Below are 19,384 nucleotides of genomic sequence, written 5' to 3'. Positions count from 1 at the left end.
GAAGTCATACAACCTACATTCGTTTCACCTTAAGATGTTGCCATTTCTGTACCAAGTTGAAAAACAAGCAAATAAAAAAAAAACTAAGATATGAAGCACCACACATGGTATTCATTTTGGTAGCACTTGCGACATTGAAACGGTGAGACTAGGTAGATTTATAAGGCGTCCAATTATACTGAAAAAGGCCATTTAAGTGGTACATCCATGGTGTACACTGGCCAGTTCCACCACCCTAAAATTAGCATTTCAAACCCAATGTAGTACCTAAATTATATCTTCATTATCATACCAATAAAAAAAGGCTGAAAACGTAACACAAAAACCCTGTATTAAAAAAAATCCTCGATTTCATTTGATCAAAGCACTCTTTTGGTTCTCTTGTCTAGTTGAACGTGAAACATCATCTTTCAAACACGCGAGACTGTACAATGTCCGATCTTCAGTCCTGAACTGAGTTTACAGTACACAAAAGGGGCATTGGGGACTTGCCAGCGTTGCCTTCTTCTTCAGGGGTAACACCAGGGGGAGCCCCTGTCCTTCTCAGCCACATATCACATCTCCATCACACTTTCATCTCCTGCATATGACTAGATTGCACTGACAAAGAGAATGCATGAGGTATATAACCGCACTACTGAACTGCTGAACAGAGGAAACGTGGAAGCCAGGTAACATATTTAGATGAGAAGATGTCCTGTCTTTCCAAAGAAAATATAACAAAAGGCCTTCACTGTTTCTTAACTGACAGAAAAGGAGTGAAGACCCTCTATTATAACATACTGGCGGATGAAGAGATTCACAGTTTGCACCCGGCGTGCTGGATGACTGTTCTGAAATATAACATCTTTGTGGGGACATGAATGATGAGGAAGACGTTATGTGTTGACGGCAGTCACTGAAGAAGGCACACACTTGAGTTTTAAATTGCCAAAAGAAGACATGTGTTTCTATTGTGTAGCTCCAACATAGCCACGGCGAATAAAAGTTGGACTTTTCTGGGGAAGATTGTTGAACACTGTTGTCCTTAAAACATGCAAATAATTCAAAGTGAAGTTATTGTAATATTAAGAAGAGTCTCACCCCACCCCACCCCTCCCCTCTCTCGACGACAAACTGTCTGAGGTCCTGAAGGCAGTCCTTTTAAAGTATTTCTGACAGTTTTCCCCTTCACTCCATCGTTCTCAGTCATTCTTTTCTTCTCACGGCACTTTTATCTCAAGTGGGCAAAAAGCAGGGCCAGCCCGCAGAGCGCCAGGGCCACGCTGCCCTGCAGGGCCGCGGCGGCCGATTCACTGTGCACCAGTTTAACCCGGGGTTCGACCGGGTTGGGTGGAGTAGAGAAGTAGATGTCCCGATCCGTGTCGCAGGACGGCGAATCGCAGCCGCTGCCGCTCTCCTCTCCCCCGCTGGCTTCCTCGTCTGAAAAAAACAATACAACAAAGAGTGACGTATTTTTCTAGGACTTGTGGTGAAAAAGGAATAGTAGTAAAGCATCCTCACCGTTTTCGATGGAGATGTCCTTGCCGCCGTGCGCAGCTTTGAGCCAGCTCGTCATTTCCTTCAGAACGGCAATCTGACTTCGTATCACAATGTCTGGCTTGGTAATGTCCACATCCACGTCAGGGTTGGACACTTGATTGGCCAGTCCATTTCCAATCACCACCGACTCATACCTTTGGAAAGTGAGCATCGATATCATTCAGGATGTTTCGCTTACAGTGGCCTTGTGGTTAGAGTGTCCGCCCTGAGATCGGTAGGTTGTGAGTTCAAACCCCAGACGAGTCATACCAAAGACTATAAAAATGGGACCCATTACCTCCCTGTTTGGCACTCAGCATCAAGGTTTATCACCAAGTGATTTAACTTTAACACAGCGGTAACTCGCTTTCCCTTAGTAATCCGTTCCAAAATTTCGGGACGTATACCGTACATGAATCGTACGAAAATGTTTCCCATGAGAAATAATATAAATCCAATCCATCTGTTCTAGACCCCAACAAATATGAACACAAAATATTTTAGAATAAATAATTATAGTTATGCATGCAGAAAACCTGAAATACAATACATGGAATGCATAAATTAACATTTAAAAGACATGAAGGAAAATAGAAGGCCCAGAATGAATTGCAAGTACCGTAATTTCCAGACTATAACCCAACACTTTTTTCAGTTTATGAGAAAGAAAGTTCAATTTATGAATTTGTATTCACTAATGGCAATAATAAAAATAATAAAAAATAAAAATTCTTCGAGGGTGTTTTATTGTTTGTAGAATGGTGCCATCTTTTGGATGAGTTCGCTCACTGCAGCTGCTGCAGTGTCCTTCCATTTATTGGTAGCCTCAGTCTTCTAACCGTCCATAGCATTTCTAATCATATGGATTCTTCATTCATCACTCTAAGTAACGTTTGTAAGTTTTACAGTATAACTAAAACTGTTAACACTTACTAAACCATCCCATGTGTGATGTCTGTAGGAGTGTTTTCGTGCATATCTGTACGTGCTATCGTAATGTAATGACGCTAGCGTTGTTAGCATTAGGTAATATGCTAACATGTTTACAAATGTCTGTGTTAGTATTAATAACTTACATCGGCATTGTTTTTGTATTGCTTTAGTTTCACAAATTTCTCCGTAAACTCACCAAGACGTCACTGTGGAGTTATTAAGTCTGTTTAGCTGATTGGAGAGCTAGTTTCCGCAGCTATTGGGTCCATAGCGATAAATTGATTTGTTTGATCAGCTGTTTTACTTCCGTGTTACAAGCACTGTTCGGAAACAATTGAAGTATGTAAATAAAAAATTACAGCATCTTATGGTGTATGAATTCATTCACTGCTCTTTCACATTGAAAAACTAAGTCTTAAATATAACTAAAACACCAGAAGAGTCTCTATTGTGAACTAATATTTGCTTGGAACCCTGAAGTAAATATTGTCAAACATTGCAACAGCCATTTTTCTGATTTGCCATTGAATTCCAATACCTTCACGCCCAATGTTACAAAACGGTTCTTGCAGAATGGTGGCGAATAAAGCACAATAAAATATTGACTGTGTAAGGGACTGTTAGCATCACTGCAAAAGCTAAATGGTTACATTTTGCAGTGTTTTCGGCTATCAGAATAGAATAGAACAGAAAAACACATCTACAGTACTACCGTCTGACCAGAGTTGTGAAAAACAAGGAGCGCAGACAGAACAATTGTCTAAAAAGAAAGACGATATTGTAAATTGCAAACCTCAAACTGAATTTGGATCGGAACAATGTGGATAACATTTACATTTGCTCAGCTCATAACTACATTTTCCCTGGTTTTAGTAAATTGTTTGCAAAAATATTTAATATAAAAAATAACTAGTCATTACTTGAATGTCATTTTGTCATGTTAATCTGCTGTATGTGCACTAATAATAGTCATTACACCACACATAAATTAGCATGCATACTGTATGTAATAGTATGATTTCACTGGGAAACATCTCATATGGATCTTCTTTAGCAATTAGCGCCACTTTACCCACATAACGCTCCTTTAAGTCTATCACTGTACAGCTGTGCAGGTGTTTGTGGCATTTTAACATATTTGACACAGGCATATCTTGGATTTTCGACTTTTTCATTTTCCTTCCATTCACTTTCACCGCACTGTTTCCAAGCACTGCCCTCAACGATGGCTCCTGACCCAAATGGTGACGTTGGTAAGAAAACAAAACCTCTATATCAGGGGTCTTCAACCGAAATTCAAATAGGTCCAGACTCCAGATACAGAACCTTTCTTTGCGAGTGCTATATTTTTTTGTGACATCAGTTTAAACATGAGTGTAGGTCTGGGCAATACGGCAAAAGAAATTGTCCCGATTCATTTTTTCCTATCATCCGATGGCGATTAATATCCCGATTATAATTATTATTTTTTAATAAAGGCGGATTAACCCCTTCCAGGGTTATACCTAGTACTGTTGCATCCGTACTGTTCACTACTGCAGTATCTTTTAACAGACATTTCCACCATGTTTGTTCAAGGTAATATATGCTAACAGCTGACAACTGTCATTTTGTTCATGTCTATGATTGTGTTTACTCTAGGTGCAATGGTACAGGTAACCCATGCGACGGCCCGTACCTTGGTTTTAGGGCCATGGTTTTGCTTTTTTTCCGGTACGTTTTGTGGGGATAAAGACAATTAATTTTCCTCTCAAAGTTATTTTGCTTGTCATCACAAATTCCATTCTGCAGTAAACAGGGTATCATTGGTGCTCTGAATACTATAAGACTTTTATTTCAAATTAGCGTTTGTTAAAAATTACTTTCAAATGGTAAATTATTACTTTTAGTCTTTGATTGCTTGTATACATCAGTACTTCTCACCAGTGTTCGGCAAACAGCAAGCGGTGACCCAGATTGTCAAGTTTTTTTTAACTCCAATACTATAGCTTATATTTATTGTAAAGTGCAGTTTGAATTTGAGATGGTCTAAAATAATGTGTACCAACACATAAAACATGTTGAATGATTATTTCAGGAACAAAATATTTTTCATCCACAAATTCTAAACATTATTTGAACAAAAAGTGTCTGTAGTTATTTAGTACATGTTAAATCAGAGTAGTTCAATCAGAGCAAATACAAACTGATTGCACATAAATTACATTGTGAGAAGCTTGACTTTCACAATGGAGGACAGGGATGGTTGCGCACATACATTGACACAAACACGTACACGTACACATTCACAGACAGGACAAGGGTAAAAAAAAGGCAGATTGTTCTGTGCAGGATTAGACTGAGGATCGTTGCTTCCCTCCCTACGAGAGGTGGGAATCTTTGGGCACCTCACGATTCGATTATGATTCAGGAGCTATGATTCGATTAAAAATCGATTATTGATGCATCTTTAATTTATGTATATTGATGCAGTTTTACATTACTTTTCGTTTCACTAAATAGGCGTTTATCACTTGTAACTTTTAAAAATAGTGCATTTGTAATAAAAAACAGTTAAAATTATTCCCATCACATTTATCTCTCGGTGAAGTGGCTTGCTGCAGACAGTCAAATTTTAGAACTGTCTGCATTACTTTACTTACAATAAATAAATCGACAATCGACGTTTACTAATCGATTTTGTAATTTGACCATGTCCGAAATTCGATGCATCAAAAAAATTGGTTATTCCCCCCACCTCTATTCCCTACTGTTTACTACTGTGGTATCTTCTAACAGATATTTCCGCCATGTTTGATCGAAGTAACATATGCCAACAGCTGATCACCGTGACCGAAATGAAATTAATCACGATCATATAATCGCCCAGCTCTACATGAGTGTGTATTTTGGTCAAAACATTTGGGCTTTGTGTCCTAATTTCATTTCACATTACCATGGTTTGTTAGAGCCACAGTCTCTGAACATCAGACAGTCTAGTTTTGTGCTTCCAAAGGAAAGAATGAACATGAATGAGCAGAATTTTTGCTTTCCAGTTGCCTCTTCTCACTGAGCGCCATGTGTATTTATTATTCTGTTGTCTCGACTCTTCACTGACACTCTCGCCCCTTGTCCACCACGGTAGGTGGTCAAGGTGAGAGGGTGTGCGAGCAGGGATGTATCGCTCTTGTATTCTCTCTAACGCTCCCTCATTCCTGTCCTCCTTATGCGTAAGTCTAACTTGTTTCATTCTTATTTTAGTGGATTTCACTTGTTTTTCTAGGTCAGTCGTTTCACTTCTTTCGTCTGTCTCTGCATTGAAAGTTGATTTGATTGGCTAACAGTGTAATGTAGGCTGGTTTAACTCGCATGCAATTGGTCGGTGTATTTCCACCATATAGCGCATATAAATGTTCAATCAAATACCTGCTCTTTGCTGTGCCATTCCAGCAATCATCACCAGGTGCAATTCTCTCCCCCACACACACAGTGTCTGGCAATGTGGACCAGAACTTTTTGGCATGCTTCAGCTTCTTCTTGACATCACTTGTCTGTTGTAAGAAACACACAACTCAATGCACAACGTCCACCTGAAGACACAAGGTTTTCTAGCAGTGTGTCTTGGCCCTTACCAGTCTATCTAAGCTTGTCCCAGCGGCAGTGGTAGGTCTTGCATCAGGACTGTAGGGGCGGAAGCGGGGAGTGAAGCCGGTTTCCTTGACAGAACGTTTGGAGCGGAATGCCATGCTCAGTTTAGGCTGGCCACAGCCATGGAAAACCTGCATGCAAGTTTAAAAGGTTAGAACAAGTACATCTGTGTAGTGCTGCATATTTAAGAGGCGCAGTGGATACTGACTTTCTGTGAAACTTGCATGCTGTTCTCCTGCATGTTCATGATTGCATCGGAAATCTTCACATCAATGGGATCCATGACGGACTCGAAATTGAAGGGACCCTCCAGCCTCTCAACCAGACTAAGCATGGCATCTTGGGATTAAAAATACTTAAATCACTCATGGAAAAAGAGTCACTTCTGTCTTGATGTTACAACTTGCGTCCAATAGGTGGCAGCAAAATATTAATCCTTGATACCTCCACAGAGTCAGAAAGGCAGCAAACATCTTTTTGTTTGGGTTTGTTTTATAGCAACAGAAACGATACAGAGGAAAAATATGCTCTCTCAGTCGGTTTCAAGAGTTTATGAGGCACTCATGTTGGAGAAAATAACTGTAATTTAAAATTTGACGTCAGGAATTTACACAATACATTATTATTATAGAGCTGAATGAATAAGTATTGTACGCAATATTATATATTGTACCTATAGTCATAGAATTTGTATAATACCTTTTCATCATCATTATCTATACCATTTTTGCACTTCTGAGTCACAGGTAAACTGGAGTAATCTCAGCTGACTTTGGGCCGAGAGGCAAGGTACAACCTAGATTGGTTGCACATACAGACAAACAATTACTTAATCTTGCATTCACACCTTGAGACAGTCTCTAAATTAAGATTCATCATTTTGGAATGTGCGAGGAAGTCTTAGTACCTGGAGGATAAGTAGTAATACTGAGGAAGTACGACAATATTTGTTAAATTAATAAATAGAACATATATAAAGTGAAAATTATTACAATTATTGTATGTAAATATGTTATTAATGTATTCATAGAGTAGGTCATTCATGTGTTCTGTGTACTGTGTGAGTGACTTCAGTTCCACCTTATATGTTTGTCATGAACAACACTTGTATGTACCACAGTGCAGTATATTGCTTGACAAAAGGCTACACAACATTCAGTCACAAAAATAAGAGTTGTAACTAAGTTGGTTGATGGCTTTGCGGTTATGTTTGTCCCTAAATAAATCACCTGTGAGCTATCAGTTAATACCAACAGAACTGAAACAGCAAAATATAAACCAATGTAGCGTTTTATGTTTACAAAACTAATAGGAATTGCTTTCACCGTGAGGCCACAACACGCAGAGCGCCCTTAAGAATAAAGGGCAAGTATATACACGATGGTGACAGTAAATCTATGGTGTTTCTATGGTGCTAAAATGTAAACAGCCACAGCTAACCCTGACTCAACCAAGAACTAACCAAGAGCAAAATTAAATGAAATGACAGGCAGCCTCTGCTGGTGTTAGTTTTCCCAACTATGAATCGGTCACATGTGTAAAAACGCCAGCAGATGGAACACACTAAGTAATTGTTGGTTAAGAGATGGAAATAAACACTTTACCTTAATGGGCATATGTGCATATAGTACACATATGCCCATTAAGGTAAAGCATATTAGAGTGACAACACTCTAATTTTACGAGAGTTTTAAGGGGGAATTGTAGAAATAAAGCTTGCATATACTTTCTAGTAGTCAGTAATGATGGGTCAAACGATAGTGAAGCATCAATGCCTTATGAAACAAGGACTGATACTGTGTCCCTCGATGCATTGATGTGTATTTCACTTGAAGAAAAAAAAATCATGTGACTGATATAGATGCTGTGTCATTTCACTGAAGTGCCAAACTGAAAGTGTTTCTTCTGGCTCACGAGTGACTGCTTTTACTTGACATCGGTTTTCATCCCCATTATCGGTCTTAATGGAACTAAAAAAGCGCAGGATCATTTTGATTGGACAGGGCCAAATTATATAAATGTTCTTATTTTTGTGTTTACTATTTGGCCCATTGAACAGAGCTGCACGTTTCACATTTCCATCCATCCATCCATTTTCTACCGCTTATTCCCTTTGGGGTCGCGGGGGGTGCTGGAGCCTATCTCAGCTACAATCCATTTCATTTAATACAAATATTTCCTAACTATGGATTGCATTTGCAGGTCAAATGTAGTGATTTTCTTAATCCAGCAGATGGTAGATATCTATTATGAAAAACCCACACCGTATCAGTGCAGTGTCAATACAGGTAGCAAGTGTGCCATACACTCAGTTAGGCGTCATTTACCCCTCACTAGTTGTCAGTGCACATCAAATAGAGAAAGTGTAATTTTTGCATTGGTTAGGTCTTTAGCATAAAAAAATGTTTAACTGTCTTTTTTTCTCATGTGAAGGCTGGGATAACAGTTTTAGTCTTGGCCTTTCAGCAATAACGGTGTACTTTGTTGTGGCTAAAAAATGGCCTATTTGCACATTTTTGTCTGCCATGTTGGTAGGATACTTTTTAAAAATGTTTTATATTTGTTCATTATTTACGTATTCTTCAACACATGTCTCTATTCAAATCACAACAATTAATGGCAACATTCACTTTCTCCGATAATTTTATCAAAACAAGCACCAAAAATATTTTCATTCTAATATGAAAACCAGGTATTATAGGCTTTGATATTGTTTTTATTTTATTTTTATTTTTTTAAAGAAGGTGCCAGAATTCCCAGGGGGAACTTTTTAATATTGTGACTTACCAAGAAAGTTGTTCCATTCCGTGTCCAAGTCGGCCTGGTTGGCCAAACAGCCCCGCATGACATTCAGACAGTAATTCTGGCAGGGCTTCAGGGCCACTTGGCCCGAGCAGTAGGGGCAGTACAACATCTTCATGGCCGCTCGCACACAGCTGGGAGATGCACTGACCTGCAGGGCAGTTACAAGACAAACATTGACTCAGTAACATACTTTGACTCTGACTATTTAGTTCACAAGCCATTATTTCACAAAACAGTATAATCTAATCATCAATTAATCACTTGGTACAGTGGAAAAACATGTCACAGCAGAGAAAACAAAATGGTTTATGTTTTCAGAGCTTAATGGAGTCGTAGCCAAGGAAGATATGCGGTCAGAAAACACAAGACAGCATTCCGAGAGAAAAGTTTATCACTGACTTGTGGATAATAATGACAAAGGTCCCTTTCCTCCTTACCGTTGAAACTTTATTCACCACCTCCGGCATGAGGTTTAGGCCACGCACAAAGGTGCGTGCAGCAATGAAGGCACGTGTCAACTGGATGCGGAGCTTGCGGGGCACGTCGCCAAAGGGCTGCAGCTGCTCTGTGTGGCGGCTGACGCACTCCATGTAGGCATCGCTGAATTCATACTGCACATTGACCAGGCGGAACATCCTCTCCAGGAGGTCGGCCCAGAAGTCAGACAGCATGGATTCCAGGTTGATGGCCGAGCTGCCGGACACGTAGTACCTCGTCAGGGCCTCAAAAAAGTTCTTGAACAGCTCGGCGTTCTGCACGTACATCATGCCGTACGTTCGTACAAACATGTTGTGCAGTGAGAGCTCTGCCTTTTTCAGAAGCTCCCGGAAAAACTCTGCAGAAGACAGGAAGGGAGGAGAGATTTGTGTCATGAATAAAGCTCAAAAGGCCATTAAGTATCTGCACAATAATTCACGAATAGTTTACTTCATGTTTAAGCTTTCTCTCTTGTTACTTAAAAGGGACATATTATTTTCTACATCTACATAACATGTAATGGTGGTGCTTTGGCCAAAATGTTACATAGATTTTGTTTTACAGACCATCTGCAAGCCGCTTTCTGACTGTTTGTTCAGAATGTGCCATTTAGTGGGCGGACTTATTTACTTACTGAAGCCCTCCCTCCGGCAACTGCATCTCTACCCGTCAGCCATGTTGTAGTTTTTTGCGCTTCCACATCTAGTCCACAGAGATGTATGTTAAAACTATACGCTGGTCTTTACTAGAAATGACAGTATTTTAGCATTCATGTGCATGTACAAAAAAAGTATGCCCCTCAACAAGAGGATAGACAGAAATAAACTATTGAGTACAACTGAAAAAAATTGGTGCAAGGGTAAACCCCAACCACATATGGATATATCTGCTGATGTAACTGAAGCAAAATATGTCACAGAACTTTCAGATTACAAACGGCTGGTTTGGAGCAAATATGGAAAGAGGTAAAAGTGTTGTATAAATATCCCCGCCATGGTTTGCTTTCACATTTTCTGGACATATGGGGATCCTAAATACACCAAAATAGGCACCCATAGGCAGGGGCGCCGAAAAGGGGGGTGTAAAGGAGACGGATTCTAGGGGCCTATGATGGAAGGGGGCCCAGAGAGGCCCCTAATGATGATGAAATTATAATACAGAAAAAATAATAACACTGTGTTGGGGGCCCTGTAAAGATTCTTTACATGGGGCCCAAAATCCCTATCGGCGCTCCTGCCAATAGGTAAGGAAAGTAGGTTTTGCATAAAGGGTGCACTTTAATCGTGTTTTGGAGCAATAAGGTAAAATAAGGTGCACTACTTGGCTGCAACCATGGAGGCACTGTTGAGTCAATCTTAACTGCTGTAGTTTGCGGTCTAAAGAAGAATAAGCAGACACTAAAACTGCAGAAGTATTCTGGTCAGTACCATACTGACATCAAAGCAGGAGTTCAGAACATTCATGGAAATATTTACTGCTTATTAAATGTCATAAAAAGTAACGTTTAGACCACGGATGTCAAACATATCGCCGAAAGAGTTTGCTAAGTGCAAAAATGAGCTGCATTTTTAAAAGAAAGAAACTGCATATCCACTAAATGTAGCAAAAGCAATTCTGTTAAGCGTTTATACCGTGGAAAGCAAGATGTACACAGTAAATCAGGGCTGTGGCTTCTCCGCCTAGAACGAATGTAAAACCTGCCGTTTTATTATGTGTTCTGCTTCAAACACATCATGCTTTAGCACCCTCATTTCCCTAAAATGTCTCTGTCGAAAAAGACAAAACGCAGAGTGCAACGTGTTCCAAAAAAATGATCATCCTCCTATTTATTCACAGAAGTGAATGGAAAGCCACGTATCTTTGTGAGCAAGTTTTCTCTGTACTAAGCATCAATAGAACAAAGCTACGTGTCTAAGGCTCACGCACAAGCACTTGAATAACATCCTGAAATTGACTGCCACTCAAGATGTGACACCTGATAATGATGCATTTGTGAAAGCTAAAAGATGCCAGGTTTCAGGAGTAAAATAAACAATTGGTAACCCCATTTAAAATGCTGCATGAGACAAAATGTAGCTCTGTAAAAATGATTTTCTTCTGTGGAAATTTAAAGAAAGTGAACAGTGCTTAATTTACTGCAATTCTCAGTCTCTTAGTTCATACTTTTGGTTTGTTAAAATTGTTCATGCATTGCACAGCTTGTATTTTTCTGTGAATACACAGTGATGTCTATGAGGCAGATAGTAACTTAACCCTCTTAAATAGTTTCTACCTCCGTTTGTATGGTTTGTGGAGTTAGCACGTGGAAATGACAAATGAGGCATTTGTTACAGAGAAGGGTTTTTGTTATTTATTATCTATTTTGTATTTTGTTCAATACCAGGTAGGTTGTGACTTGAAGTTTAATGGATTTGTAGATACACTGAGACAAAGTGTAAGATAATTGTGTTCTTCATGGTGTTTTTGCGACTACACCAATTTTTTTGTCATCATTTTCAACTAACTTGAAGTGTTTTGGCAAGAGAATTATTTGTGATATGTACATGTTCAGAATGTGCTTGTTCAATTTTGGGCCAAATTAAAATATTTTAAAGTTATTATGTCATGATTTTACCAGCCCTGCCCATGTGGGAATAGATTTACCTCCATGTGGCCCCTAACCTAAAAAAAACCCTGGTTTAGAAAATCAAGAACATTGAGTAAAAATGTTCTTACTTTCCCTACTAAAAGCACTATTATGACATCAGTTGCCAGTTCCCACTTCATAAAACTAGATTTTACATTGAAATCCCTCACATTTATTTGCATATTTGTGTAGCTCCTTAACCCTAATATATACTTTATGTACATTTTCAATAAAAAAAGAACGAAAAAAACAACTAATTGTTCACTTTAGTTGTGTTCCTGGGTCTTGCTTCAGTCGTGTTACCCTAACACATGTACCCCTTCTGAAAAAAGTCACATGGTCCACAGGAAGTTGCATCACTCACATCCTCTGCAGAACTTAACAAGGCCAAAAGTAAGTTCACTCATTTATGTTTCTGTATATTTAATGATATTTCACCTAAGACTGGGGGGGTTAAAATCTCAGCAGTCTTGTTGTTAGAAGTTGAATATGTGTATTATGTGATTTAGAGTTGAAATAAAAGGTAACAGAGAAATGTTTATTTTAAGAGCGTTACAACAAGCAAAAGGTGCTGACTGGGTGGAATGGCCCTTAAGGTGTTGTGCGCAGGACATTAATGCCAAGTATCAAGAGGCAGGCGATAGCAGACTAAGACGTAGTCCTGACCAGAAATTTAAAAAATTTGAAAAAAGAAATCAAAAGTAATGTTAATTATGTTAAAAGGGAAATAATGCTTAACAATTTAAATTTTGTGCACTGACACTGGTAAAATAATGAAATATAATGTAGAAAGTTCAGTCACACTTATTACCAGAAAGCCAATGACCCAGCTCTTACAGATCTGTACTGTAACGTCACCTTTTTTGTCAAACTGAACCATTTCCTCACACATTTTATTGGATAAGAACAGTGCAGTTGAGTTGATATTGACACGTGGAGCCAAAAGATAAACTCTTGTAATATAAATATCCATCAATGATAAAATTGCGCATGTTGAAAAATGAAGAGCTGAGACGGAGCCCTTCTGTCTGACTCGCTGCTCCTCGTCTCCGCAGACCATTCAGCAGAGATGTCTCACAACATCAAGCCGCTTTACACTGACCATCATCAATGGCATTTTTCTGTTGTCACATTCCATTCGCTTTCCTTTTCTTCGGGCTTCTCTTGGACTGTCCTTCAGAGGCATTTTCAATAGGATTACTGAATAATGAGAACCCTCTCCCCGGCCATATATGGACCTGTACGCCCCCCCCACCCATCCCTGAGTCTCCCTCCTTACACTGCTTTCACTTCATCAGTTCCTTCAGAACGCTCTCTTCACTAGACAGGGAACAATGACCTACTTCATCCTGAGGAATGTCCATCACCCTCCTCCTCATCTCACCCTCCAATAATCCAGCCCCCCTTAACCCCCCGACTCTCTTAATCTGAACAAAATGAGAATTCCACAGAGTCACTGAAAAATGCTTCACCTTCAGTCGTGCATGCAAGCGCGCGTACGCTCTGCCCTCTTTCACACATCTCCTTTCTATCCACACACGCTCCTCTCCTCCTGGCTGCTCTGTGCACACAAAACTTCTATCTCGCTGGAGTTTCTCCGGGCGTCCTCTGTTCGCTTTTGAAATGTAAAGTTCCCATGCTCTCACAGAAGGAGACACTAAACGCTCCCTGCCACCAGCATGCGCACGCACAAACAACCCCCTCATGATGCTGTCACTTCCACTCCAGACTGACACACTAAAAAGAAAAAATGAGGAAAAGGGAGGGATGAGGGCAGCATGGGGTGGGTTAAATTGAGGGCTTTTTTAACTCCAAATCCCCACTGTGTTGCCAAGGATACCGGAAACACTGCAGCCCCCAAGTCACTCACAGTCTAACACACACAGCGGAGGACAAGAAACCATGTTCCACTCTTAATTGACTAAAACAAAAAGGTCCCCCTCTCCGATGGTGGAATGTTGTTGTGGCAACAAGTTTAAAGTCAGCGAAGAGGGATGAAGAAAATGTAGAGACATGACAGCTTGCATTGTCATTATCGGCTAAGGAACTGTGGTGTGGTTGTTGCAAAATGACTGAAAGGTTACACAGGATGTGTAAAATGCAGACCAAAATCTTGTGTCAAAATCTTCACACATGAAGCATAGGAGCCCTAAATTAAGAGTAATGATTTTAATCCATCACAGGAACAGGGCAGCAGAACTCCTCCCCCTCCAACCTCCTACTTCCTCTTCCTAGCATCCCCAACTGAGTTCCTTTAAACTCTGCTCCTCCCCATCCCAACCCAAGAAGTAATTGCACCCCTATTTGTGCCAATTAGTCCTCGCTCCTGACTCTTTTCTCATGAGATGTGATTCCGTCCCTCCTGCTGCTGGATCTCAGGCAATGGGTGTCGCTTGTAAGAAGCCTTAATCCGCATGCTTAAGTCCCACATATAGGCCTGCGCTGCTGGACAGGCTGAGGCCATGGCAAACACAGAGGGAGGAGAACTATTTCTGGCTCCTAATTGGCCATGACTTCCAGCTCCAGGCGTACGGTGAGAGCCGGCCTAATCACAGACACCACTTCCTGGGTTTGTTAGTGCGTAAGGCATGGCGTTGTGTCTGTTTTCATTGACATTTGCAGCTGTGTTTATACACGTATGACATCACTGTTCCTGTCATCTTCACCAACAGTTAATAGAAAAAAATGCACTTTGTGTGCCAGCTGCCCTGACAGGAAGCTTTGCTTCTGGGTGTCTTGGCATGTAAAGAGTAGCACAGCCACCTGAACATGTCACTATACGCCAGTTATTCTCAAATAGTGGGGCGGGCCTGTTAAATCAGTAAAAGGCTTCAAACCCCGCTTTGAAAAGCTTTGCACTACAAAACGTGCTCATTGCTTATTGTAGCCATTAATCCTGACTTCCTCATTTTGATGAAAAATACAATCAGCACTAATTGTTTTTTTTATTTTTATTTTGGAGGTTAAGTGAAGGGTTGCCTTTTAATGTTGATTGTGGCAGCCCATCACAGCAAAAAAAAATCTGCCACACCTTAGAAATAAGGGTTTCTTAATGTAAAAAAAACAAAAAAAAACTCTGTTTTGTAGCCTCCAGAAGAAGTCACACTGAAGTCCACGCTCTTTTTAACTTGTATTGCCAATCTTATGCTAACTTCCCAATTCCAACACATATTCCCTCCCGTGCACAAACTTCCCTCATTCGCAGCAAACCCCCTTTCATGCTGTGTGTTCACGATCATGGGGAAATTAATATCAATAATACATGAACAGAGACATTAACACCAGCAGGTTGTTACAGTCATACCAAAGACTATAAAAATGAGACCCATTGCCTCCCTGCTTGGCACTCAGCATCAAGGGTTGGAATTGGGGGTTAAATCACCAAATGATTCCAGAGCGCAGCCACCACTGCTGCTCACTGCTCCCCTCACCTCCCAGGGGGTGAACATGGGGATGGGTCCAATGCAGAGGATAATTTCACCACACCTAGTGTATGTGTGACTATCGTTGGGACTTTAACTTAACTTTATTTGTTGCGCACTATTGACCAGTGATGCACTGCCGAAAAAAGACTATGATCACCAAAACAGCACTGCCAAAACAGAATGTTGTGATGATGTAAGCAATACGCACAATATTGTCTGCAGCAGAAGATGCATGTCTGCAATGTAGACATGCAAATTCCAGAGCTTGTAACGATGGAACGGATAAGGAGCGAATGAGTTAAAAAATAAGCACGACTACTAGAAGTTTGGGATCTTACCATGGTTGCTACGTTTTATTTGACACATCGCTAGTATGCCGATTCAATAATCCCTGAACTCAACAAAAAAAAAGGCATATGGTTTCCGCGTTGACGTAACAGAGGACGGAGTCATAGAATTGGCCATCAAAACAAAATCCGTTGTTAAAGGTATAATATCACGGAAATTGACATAAATGTGGGTGAAATGCTGTCAATCTGAAGAGAAGGAACATTTGTTTGGTAAAATGTGTTCGGGACCACTCAATCATCATCTAAACCAGGGGTGCTCACACTTTTTCTGCAGGCGAGCTACTTTTCAATTGATTAAGTCGTGGGGATCTACCTCATTCATATATATAATTTATATTTACTTATTTATGAAACATATGTTTTTGTTAACAAGTTAAAGGTGTTTAATGATAATACAAGCATGTTTAACACATATAGTTAATATTGTTAATAAATTAAAGGTGTTTAATGATAATACAAGCATGTTTAACACATATAGTTAATATTGTTAATAAATTAAAGGTGTTTCATGAAAATACAAGTATGTTTAATACATATAGTTAATATTGTTAACAAGTTAAAGGTGTTTAGAGATAATACAAGCATGTTTAACACATACAGTTAATATTGTTAATAAGTTAAAAGTGTTTAGAGATAATACAAGCATGTTTAACACATATAGTTAATATTGTTAATAAGTTAAAAGTGTTTAAAGATAATACAAGCATGTTTAACACATATAGATTCCTTTCTTTCATGAAGACAAGAATATAAGTTGGTGTATTACCTGATTGTGATGACTTGCATTGATAGGAATCAGACAGTGGTGCTGATAAGGTCCGCATTTTCGAATGGAGGAGAAAAAAAGTCCTCCTTTCTGTCCAATACCACATGAAACTGGTTGGTTTTTGGCATCTTATTTATCCAGCTTCCGTACTCCTTTGTATACACTTTACAAGAAATACATTGTCGGCAAACTCCATAGCTTGCTAGCTTGTGCACGCCAGCTTTCTGAGACTCTTATTTTGGTAGCGCAGGCAGGATGAAGCAGTGCTTTTATTGTGCAACTGTGCAGTCGGTCTTTGGAGTTTTGACGACAGGTGCGGCGCCAGAGTCTGTTGAAATAAAGTGTTTCTCGCCTTCCTGTCGTAATTTTAATGAGCTGGCAGCAGCCAGCGTCATCTCAGAAGACCCTCGGGTGCCGTGAATGTCAATCAAGTGACGAAAGTGACGTCATAGTGAAGATTTATGATCGCTAATTTTTAGGACTATTTTTTTAATGGCTGGCTGGTGATCGACTGACACACCCTCCACGATCGACCGGTAGCTCGCGATCGACGTAATGAGCACCCCTAATCTAAACACACAACCGCCCCGTCCTTAACAAGGTCTAGGCGGTCACTTGAAACAGCGACTAAAATACAAAGCTAAAACTAGCAAGAACAATCCACACACTCACAAAACATGTCATCTGCTTGTGTTGTTATGAACGAGATCATCGATGTAACATGAATTTACAAACACGACAGCAGTTGCAACTTAAGAGGCGCTCTCGCTATTTCATTTAAACAGCTTCAAGTCGTCTCCACACATCAAACTGAGAACAGCAACACATTTCCCCCCTTCACAATAATAGTGCGGTGCGCTACATCCGGTCTGACTGCGCTAACAAATTGAAGGTTTCAAAAAAGTACCTTACACAAGCATGATGAACTTAAAGCATGTATAGATACATTTACACAATTATCATGCGTTGACCTAAAACACTGGTCAAAAGTGTCTGAAGATATATTGCACCAATAAAATGTGAGAGATTTTGTTTTTAGTTAACATTCTATTGTGGTAAAATATGTGTAAAATGTAAAAAACTGAACTAAAAACAATTAAAACATACGTTATTGTTGTTAAAAGTCGATCCAACATCAAAACATGTCAAGACACTTTCTCAAACCAATTGCACACTTTTCCGGCTTCGGGATAAAAATGCTACGGCACTATACATCAGGTTTAACTACATTTACAAAATAAAAATGTATTTTTTCAATATAGTTGGGCACCGGATCCGGTACTTTTTTGGCACCGACCGAAACCAGACGGTACTACCGGGCACTGATTCACATAAGATCTAGCTGTGCCAGGTTTCGGTGCCTGGGTTGCGCATGACGTCGCTTCTGTTTGAAATTGGCAATTGACACTGGCGAGTACTTGCTAGCACTTGAGAGGAAAACAGGTGATTTCGAAGCGGAAATGCTCTTAGTAATCTTGCAACCCATCAGTGTTTGATGACAAAAACCCAACCATGCCAAAGAGAAAACGCTCAAAAGTGTGGCTCGTCTTTTCCAAATGCGAGGCCGATGCAGATTACGGTCGCTGCAATATTTGGGACGCCAAAATCAAGGCAAGTGGCGGGAATACTTCTAATCTGAGGAAGCACCCGGATAAACACAGGATTTTTCTCATGGCTGAAGAGTGCAGCCAAGTTAGATGTACGGCTGCAATTCCTGAATTTGGCACCTTTAGCAACTCTACAGCAGTCAACAACACAGTGGAGGAAATGGCGTTACCATTTGGTGACGATAACAGCGACATCATCATCCTCTACGTCTGCTCCCGGTAAAAAGCCTACTGTAAAAGAATATGTTAGCTTTGCATTTTAACTTGCAATGGCCCTGCGATGGCGACTTGTCCAGGGTGTACCCCGCCTTCCGCCCGATTGTAGCTGGGATAGGCTCCAGCGCCCCCCGCGACCCCAAAGGGAATAAGCGGTAGAAAATGGATGGATGGATGGATAGCTTAACCCGCATAACCAGCTCGGTTCCTCGCACTGTACTTAGTAATGTTAATGTAAATTTTTGCTTCACTTTCATTTGTAATTTGATCATTTTGAAGAACATTTTTTTGTTTTTTTATTTTTACTCCTTCCTTTTTTGTTTATTTTTTTTTAACTTGATTGCCTTAATTGCCTCCATAGATCCCCAGCACATATTTTCCAGATGGAAAAGGAAAGGAGTACGTGGAGTCTGGTTTTATTTTGTGCAATACTAAGAAAATAACACTGCATTATTGTAGTTAAGTGTTTTTATGTTGAAGAAATTTGCCAAACAATTGCGAACATGTTACTATACAAATACTTGGATATTGTTTTTATATATTTTATGATTGATTGATAAAGAGAAATAAATATTACATTTAAACATTTTAAGATTTCATTATTACACACAAAAAAAACATTTTTTACAACATGAACACACAAAAGTACTGGTATTGATTCCAAGGTACCGGGAAGCGGTAGGAGAGGGGCGGCGTAATAGAAAATAATTGAGAAGCACTGCAATAAACTGTAAGAGGTGTCAAATGGTGCAGGTGGAAGAAAGCACAACAAGCCATTGTAAAGAGATCCCACATCTAACAGTACGGGTAAAACCGCCAACTTCCTGCAGTGATGGGGGGTGGCACCACAGGTAAATGAGAAGCAGGCTGCAATTTCACTATCAAATCAGGGATGCCCCCTTGAGGCCAACTACCAAACTGTAATAAACTGTACTTTATAGCTAATTTTGGATGTGGTTAAATATTTACTGTAGCAACATAATTGCACAACAACAATTATTCGAGTGAATTTGGTATAAATGAGTAAAACG

At 39.9% G+C, this 19,384-nt stretch overlaps 1 protein-coding gene across 2 annotated transcripts in view; it reads right to left on the bottom strand.

Annotated features, from left to right (window-relative positions):
• Nucleotides 1–19,384, bottom strand: part of gpc4 (glypican 4) — a 70,183-nt gene that overhangs the window by 994 nt on the left and 49,805 nt on the right. For both annotated transcript variants that reach the window (XM_061928114.2, XM_061928113.2), the window contains exons 3-9: nt 9,324–9,721; nt 8,869–9,034; nt 6,290–6,420; nt 6,066–6,212; nt 5,860–5,984; nt 1,504–1,676; nt 1–1,422 (exon numbers count right to left, since the gene is read on the bottom strand). The exon at nt 1–1,422 is cut by the window's left edge and continues 994 nt beyond it. In XM_061928114.2, coding sequence (XP_061784098.1) covers nt 1,214–1,422; nt 1,504–1,676; nt 5,860–5,984; nt 6,066–6,212; nt 6,290–6,420; nt 8,869–9,034; nt 9,324–9,721 — 1,349 coding nt within the window. In that variant the 3' untranslated portion in view covers nt 1–1,213. The remainder of the gene's footprint in view (nt 1,423–1,503; nt 1,677–5,859; nt 5,985–6,065; nt 6,213–6,289; nt 6,421–8,868; nt 9,035–9,323; nt 9,722–19,384) is intronic.

The sequence above is a fragment of the Nerophis lumbriciformis genome, linkage group LG35, assembly GCF_033978685.3.
Source record: "Nerophis lumbriciformis linkage group LG35, RoL_Nlum_v2.1, whole genome shotgun sequence".
Taxonomy (NCBI): Eukaryota; Metazoa; Chordata; class Actinopteri; order Syngnathiformes; family Syngnathidae; genus Nerophis; species Nerophis lumbriciformis.
The sequence above is the reverse complement of the archived record's forward strand: the minus strand, read 5'-3'. Positions and strand labels throughout refer to the sequence as shown.